General features: G+C 46.6%; 1 protein-coding gene across 1 annotated transcript; it reads left to right on the top strand.

Moving 5' to 3' along the window:
• Window positions 1-2,788: 2,788 nt before the first annotated feature.
• On the top strand, window positions 2,789-5,192 carry LOC128469296 (gastrula zinc finger protein XlCGF26.1-like). The gene is made up of 2 exons (XM_053451116.1): window positions 2,789-2,815; window positions 3,448-5,192. Exons 1-2 carry the CDS (start codon window positions 2,800-2,802, stop codon window positions 5,190-5,192), a joined length of 1,761 nt encoding a protein of 586 aa, XP_053307091.1. The 5' UTR covers window positions 2,789-2,799.
• Window positions 5,193-8,403: the final 3,211 nt, after the last annotated feature.

Genomic DNA, 8,403 nt, shown 5'->3' with positions numbered 1-8,403 from the left:
TTTCTCAACGCATACAAAGGCAAACCCTGCCAGACACCGCTTCGTTTACAGAACTCAATCCCTTCGTGGCCTTGGACGTAGGGCTTCTACGTCATGGACTTCTTGCCCCCCCCGACGGGATCCCAAATCAGAGCAGGTTCATGACAATATTTTTAAGCTGTATTGTAAGCTTTGTACAATTTTTATACGTGTAAAACTAAAAAATGTGGGTTTTATTTTTCCATTTTTTTTGCCTTTTATTTATTTAATGCAGAATAAATAAGGTTTCTAAAAAAGAAAGCCCTACGGGTTCGCTAATTGAGAGAGAGAACTTACCGTTGAACGGAGACGTAGCGTAAACCTGAAAATTGCTCCAGTCCAAAAAAAAAAGAAAAGCCCTGGTCCTCAAGGGGTTAATTAAACCATTCTTAAAATCTTCACTTAATTATCCGTTTATTATTCGATTTGGGTTTCTCCTGGCATAGAGACGTAGAACTGGACGGTCTGCCCGTTATTCCTGATGTAAGGACTCAAAAACATCAATCAGTCCTTGGTCCCATAGTCAGAATATGTTTTTCCCCATGCATGTATAAATCCCCCTCCCCCCCACTTCTACTGAGAGACTGCTCCACTTATCTACCACTCTCTCAGTAACGTGGAACTCCCTTACATTGCATGCATTCACGCTTATTGCTCCCCCCAGAGGCCCTCGATCCTCTACAAGAAACGAGGAAAGAAATACGATGAAAGGAGAAAAGGGCAATCGAAAGAAAATTAAACGTACGTAGAACTGGGGATAATAAAAGCCCCCTAAGATCTGATTCCAGGTCAACCCGCCAATCGGTCCCTCGGCAGGAGCTCGCTGAGCCGCGTAACAATATAATAGGAGATTTAGGCGATCCCGGCCCCACGTGGAGTCCGGAGTGGCACAGAGTGGATCGGATCTTACTGCTGTTTTCTACAGAAAGATCCCAGCTGACTCTTCTAGAGAGAAGATACCATAGAAGTGCCTCCAAGCGGAGCTGTGGAGAAAGGACATCCCTGCTGGGTGCCATTATGGATAGAAAACATCTGAGGCGGCACATCTGAGGTAACACCTCACTCACACCTATCACACATCACTCCTATCATGCCTGTCACACGTAACACCTCACACATCACTCCTATCATGCCTGTCACACGTAACACATCACTCCTATCACACATCACTCCTATCATGCCTGTCATACGCAACACCTCACACCTATCACACATCACTCCTATCATGCCTGTCACACGCAACACCTCACACCTATCACACATCACTCCTATCATGCCTGTCACACGTAACACCTCACACCTATCACACATCACTCCTATCATGCCTGTCACACGCAACACCTATCACACATCACTCCTATCATCCCTGTCACACGTAACACATCACTCCTATCACACATCACTCCTATCATGCCTGTCACACGCAACACCTCACACCTATCACACATCACTCCTATCATGCCTGTCACACGTAACACTTCACTCGCACCTATCACACATCACTCCTATCATGCCTGTCACACGTAACACATCACTCCTATCACACATCACTCCTATCATGCCTGTCACACGCAACACCTCACACCTATCACACATCACTCCTATCATGCCTGTCACACGTAACACCTCACACCTATCACACATCACTCCTATCATGCCTGTCACACGTAACACCTCACACCTATCACACATCACTCCTATCATGCCTGTCACACGCAACACCTATCACACATCACTCCTATCATCCCTGTCACACGTAACACATCACTCCTATCATGCCTGTCACACGCAACACCTCACACCTATCACACATCACTCCTATCATGCCTGTCACACGTAACACTTCACTCGCACCTATCACACATCACTCCTATCATGCCTGTCACACGTAACACATCACTCCTATCACACATCACTCCTATCATGCCTGTCACACGCAACACCTCACACCTATCACACATCACTCCTATCATGCCTGTCACACGCAACACCTCACACCTATCACACATCACTCCTATCATGCCTGTCACACGCAACACATCACACCTATCACACATCACTCCTATCATGCCTGTCACACGCAACACCTCACACCTATCACACATCACTCCTATCATGCCTGTCACACGTAACACCTCACACCTATCACACATCACTCCTATCATGCCTGTCACACGTAACACATCACTCCTATCACACATCACTCCTATCATGCCTGTCACACGCAACACCTCACACCTATCACACATCACTCCTATCATGCCTGTCACACGTAACACTTCACTCGCACCTATCACACATCACTCCTATCATGCCTGTCACATGCAACACCTCACACCTATCACACATCACTCCTATCATGCCTGTCACACGTAACACATCACTTCTATCACACATCACTCCTATCATGCCTGTCACACGTAACACCTCGCTCACACCTGTCAGTCACACCTGACAGTCTTGTCTCTACTACTCAGGGGGCCACTATGATACCTATGGAGGAAATGACAGGTGTACATGGCTCCGCTGAGTGCTATTTATCCAATCGCGCACCGCCAACTGCTGCCCTTATCAAATATGGCCGCCGCCCAATTCTCCCCTAAGTGCATGTCGCTATGGTAGCGTCAGCGTCCTCCATGGCGTTCTACGCATGCGCACTCCGCGCAGAGTCATCGGAAGCGACGGCGACCCCCACAATCCTCCGCGTTGCCTGGAGCGGATGTGGGCGGGTGTAAAGGTCTGGTACCTGTGAGGGAAGAAGGGAGGCTGTGGGCGCTCCAGATGGGTCGGAGAGGAGGTGAAACGTCCTGCAGATTTGTGGGTTTGTGTTTCTGAGATGCTCTGCAGGTGCCGGTGGGCTGTAGGGACTGGAATGTTCTGCAGCCCTGGGGGTCGGTAAATGTTAACCAGTGAGTGAAGGACTCTATGGTACACAGGGTGATCTGGGCATGTTCTAAAAGATAGGGATTTGCCCGAAATGTTACGTTTTTCGCCCCAATCTGAGGGTTTCAGGGTGAATGAGATTTTCATAGAAGAGGCAGGGAGGGGGGATGGTTGCCCAAGTCTCTAGGTTTATTGCCCAGTTTGAGTGAATGACATGTGTCTGGCTGATGGGGGTTACCCCAAATCTTAGGGTTTTTGCCCCAGTCTTGGGGCTGAGATTTCAGCAAGGTTCGGGCCTGCAGTTGGTTAAAATAGGGTAACGTTCCAAAAAAAAGAGCACCTGCATGCGACTCTAGAACCAAAAATGATCGTCCGTGTGCTTGTAGCACCTAAACCTTCATATCAAGTTAGCCCCAGTGCATGATGGGAATGGAGCCCTCCCTAAGCTCTATAAAATGAATCTCCTCAGTGAGTGTCCGGTTGGCCTCGGAGTGCGTGTTTGAGTGCGTCCTATTGTAGAAAACGAGATGTTTTTCTATCCGACAGATGTATCCATGGACAGCGACCCGTCCGGAGGACTCACCGGCCCGACTTCTTCCCCAGAGTCCGCCATCGAAGATAAAAGGGACATTAAGGGCATGGCGGGGGGGCAATGCTTGGTCATAACCAATCAAATGAAATCGGAGGGCCGGTTCCTTCTGGAAGAGGAAACATCGATATGCGGGAAAGGGGATCTCGCAGACGGCGGCATTTACACCGCTATCAACGTGACGCTCAGACGCTATCCGCGCGCACACGTCAAGGAGGAGCCAGTCGAGTCTGACGAAGGAAGGGGCCGCTCGGACGGCACAGAGACGGAATATATGACTGTTGTTATTAAGGAGGATTCGACCGAGTACGACCATGAACGTTTCCAAAGCTTCGGCTCTTCTGCACCCACAGGATATGCAACCGTTCCGATGAAGGAAGACTCTTGGGATGGAGGACACCTTGAAGACACCGAGTCACGTTCACCCGCTGAACGCTCCCATACGGAGTACGCATCTATTCGTGTCAAGGAGGAACCGGCTTCACGCAACGAGGAAGACTCCGCAGACTCCGCCTTGGACACGCGATCGGATTTATCTCCCAATCGCGAGGAGCCTCCAAAGGATGGCCGCGCTGAAGAAAGCACTGATGATAATGTCCCCGGCAGAAAGTTTAACGACGCCGTTCAGAAAAGGCCGCACGCCGCCGGGAAGACGTACCACTGCTCCGAGTGCCCGTCATGCTTCGTGGACTATTCCGATTTTGTGAAACATCACCGAGTCCACAAGGGCAAGAAGCTGCCGTGCTTTGAGTGCGGGAAGGTCTTCACCCGCAACTCTAGCCTGATCATACATCAGAGAATTCACACGGGAGAGAAACCCTTCGCGTGTTCCACTTGCGGGAAGTATTTCACGACCAAGTCGGACTGCGTGGTGCACGAAAGGACTCACTCGCGGGAGAAGCCGTTCTCGTGCGCCGTGTGCGAGAAGACCTTCAGCCAGAAGTCGTATCTCCTCATACATCAGAAGATTCACACCGGCCTGAAGCCGTTCTCCTGCTCGGAGTGCGGCAAATGCTTCAAGACCAAGGCGCATCTTCTAAGGCACGATGTCATACACACCGGGGAAAAGCCCTTTTCCTGCCCGGATTGTCACAAATGTTTTACCGTGAAATCGAGCCTTCTCCACCATCAGAGAATCCACGCGGCGGAGAAGCTGTTGACCTGCTTGAAGTGCGGGCAGCGCTTCGAGACCAAGTCTGAGTGCTTCGCCCACCAGAGGACTCACAAGGAGAAAACGTTTCTGTGCCCCGTATGCGGCAAAGGTTTCAGCGATAAGTCCGGTTTCGTCTACCACCAGAACATCCATACGGGAGAGAAACCCTACTCTTGCCCCCAGTGCGGGAAATGCTTCATCGCCAAGTCGGGCCTCGTCAACCACCAGAGGACTCACACCGGCGAGAAGCCCTTCTCCTGCTCCTTGTGCGGGAAGCGCTTCACTTCAAAGTCCAATCTCGTCCGGCACGAAGTCATCCACACCGAGGAGAAGCCCTTCTCGTGTCCCAGCTGCGGGAAATGTTTCAACCTCAAATCCAGTCTCGTCTACCACGAGAGGATCCACACGGGAGAGAAGCCGTTCTCCTGCGCCGTCTGCGGGAAGTGCTTCACAGCCAAGTCCAGTCTCGCTTACCACGAGAAGAGTCACGTAGCGGCAAACTCGCAGCCAAACTCTGAGCACGGGACTATAGAGACCCAGAATACATAGCGGCCAAGCGGTTGGATCATACATGGTAGAGCTTTGAAGCCTATTGGTCGGCGACTAGCGGCACTGCGTGTGTACGGCACACAAGCGTTACAGAAATAACCGCCCCACGTCCAATAGAAATCAAGAAATGCTCTGTTTTTAAGCATGAGATGTAATTTTATTCTTCTGAAGGCTTAAAACCATGCAATGTTTTTCTGCTTCTATGGCAACAACTTATCGGTGCCTGTTTGTGTGTCACGTGACAATTATGTGTTCCCAGAAGAAGTTAGGGATGAGGCAAACTTTTTATATTGTTATTTCTGCTGCGTTGAGTCACAAAAGCCAGAGCGGCTAAACCGGGGCCGAATCCCGTTGTACGGCGCTGCAGAATATGGTGGTGCTATATATTTGCCTAGCTGGTCAGAGCGAGTCCTCCCCGTATACACCTTGCCTTGGTCGTGAATGGCTACTCGTACGCTGGAGATCCGTCCTCCGCCGAAGGTCGTTAAAATATAACCAATGAAACGCCTTGATGTAACTTGTGCATTTGACCGAGGCTACTATACATTAGGAAGTCTAATATCCCCGCTCCATACGATAAATATATATATTAAAGTGCTATAATATACACTCGCCATAGGAACGATAGTATTTATTACGTGTTTTTACACGGTAGACCTTTCAGCTGTTTTCTGCCGGTTTTGTTTGCCGTGTGTAGATACGATGTTAGCTCCAATTTGATTTTTAATAAAAAATATATATATATATTTTACTAAATACATTGTGTATTGGCACATTTTTTAAACTTATTTGAGGTTTGCTCCTGTGTTAATAGAAATATTTGTATTCAGTGTGAGATCAGCAGCGATTTGGTTGAATGAAATTGTTTCGATCCTGATGGGTCCGGGCCTTTTTAGAACCGGAGACGTGCGAGAGAAACGTCGTTCTCGCAGAAGGCAGAGGCTTTTGTAGTTAATGGCTTGGAGGAAGGACTCGTTGTTAGTGGGGGTACCGCAGGGATCGGTATTGGGTCTGCAACAGGGAAGACAGTCCCGATGGAATGAGCCAGACGGCAAGTGATTGCACTGAATGAATTAAACTAAAACTGTAGTTTAACGTTGATAAATGTAAAATAACGCAGCTAAAAAACGTGCAGCTGTCAGGGTCCATCCAGGCTGCGGAGCTGCATATCTCTGTTTTTCCCTGCTTTGCCTCAGTTCCCATGTTTTGCTGGGGTCCACTCCTGGATTTCCGTATGCTCTGTCCTGAACCTCTGATTCCTTGATTCCAGTCTGCTCTTTGCTTCAGCTCCTGTTTCCTTTATAAGGTGCGTCCCACCCGTTTGTTCTGTTTGTCTCAGTCTGCGGTGTAAAGGTATGTCCTTCTCGGTTCTGTGTTTGGATTCAATGTTTTGTCTATCAGTCCTTTCGTATGCAGGGCTTAGCGTTAGGACCCACCTTCATTGCAGTACTTTGGCATAGTGGTGGGCTAAGCATACTACGGCCATATGATGTGACGGAATCTCCAATAGTTATCTTATAGTTCTAGGCTGGTTCCTGTATTTATGTTTGTGTGTCTCTTATGTACCTTTGCCCTTCTTCCCTGAATCATCTGAGGATTTCGGTTCCTCTCTCCTCTCCCCACGTCCCAGTTAAGATGTCCTATCCTTGCTTAAAGGAGAAGCGTCCAAGGATTCCGGCTCCTCACTCCTTCCCCTGTGTTCCTTGCCTTGTTCCCTGTCCTTTGTTGTGCCCTGTATCATGTATGTCTTGTATGGTTATGTTCCTTGCTCGGTCTCCCTGTTCCTTGCTCTGTCCTCCTTGCTCCTTGCTCTGTCCTTGCTTGCTTGTTTCCGTTATATACTCTGCTTAGCTTCCATTCTCCCAGCCTGCAGCATCCTGCACATGATTCCAGTGCTATGTTTCATGCCTGCTCCAGGGTGCCTGCAGGATATCTCCAAGTTTAGTTCGGATTTCCGCATCCAGCCAAGTTTGGGTCTGCCTTGTTCTGGACATCATCAGCTGCTATGTCAGGGCGCTGGTATGTGGCTGCACAACCCTAAGTTCTCAACACCCGGGTGAGTGCGGTCGCCCTGCACCAGGCCCTGTCAAACTCCACTACTGCTCAATACCTCCTGAACACAATCTTTGGGCGCAGGGTCATTACAGTCGTCTGTATTGACCCAGTTCCCTGACAGCAGCTAACAATACTTACATACTAACACAGTAACCTATTTATATACACACACATACTAACACAGTAACACATTTATATACACACACATACTAACACAGTAACATATTTATATACACACACATACTAACACAGTAACATATTTATATACGCACACATACTAACACAGTAACATATTTATATACACATACTAACACAGTAACATATTTATATATACACACATACTAACACAGTAACATATTTATATACACACGCATGCTACCAGTAACATATTTATATACACACACATACTAACACAGTAACCTATTTATATACACACACATACTAACACAGTAACACATTTATATACACATACATACTAACACAGTAACATATTTATATACACACACATACTAACACAGTAACATATTTATATACGCACACATACTAACACAGTAACATATTTATATACACATACTAACACAGTAACATATTTATATATACACACATACTAACACAGTAACATATTTATATACACACGCATGCTACCAGTAACATATTTATATACACACACATACTAACACAGTAACAAATTTATATACACATACTAACACAGTAACATATTTATATACACACACATACTAACACAGTAACATATTTATATACACACACATACTAACACAGTAACATATTTATATACTAACAGTAACATATTTATATACACACACATACTAACACAGTAACATATTTATATACACACATACTAACACAGTAACATATTTATATACACACACATACTAACACAGTAACATATTTATATACACACATACTAACACAGTAACATATTTATATACACACACATACTAACACAGTAACATATTTATATACACACGCATACTAACACAGTAACATATTTATATACACACACATACTAACACAGTAACATATTTATATACACACGCATACTAACACAGTAACATATTTATATACACACGCATACTAACACAGTAACATATTTATATACACATACATACTAACAGTAACATATTTATATACGCAC

The sequence above is a fragment of the Spea bombifrons genome, chromosome 11 (assembly GCF_027358695.1).
Source record: "Spea bombifrons isolate aSpeBom1 chromosome 11, aSpeBom1.2.pri, whole genome shotgun sequence".
NCBI classification, from domain to species: Eukaryota; Metazoa; Chordata; class Amphibia; order Anura; family Pelobatidae; genus Spea; species Spea bombifrons.
Note: the sequence above shows the minus strand (reverse complement) of the source record. Positions and strands in the feature narration are given on the sequence as shown.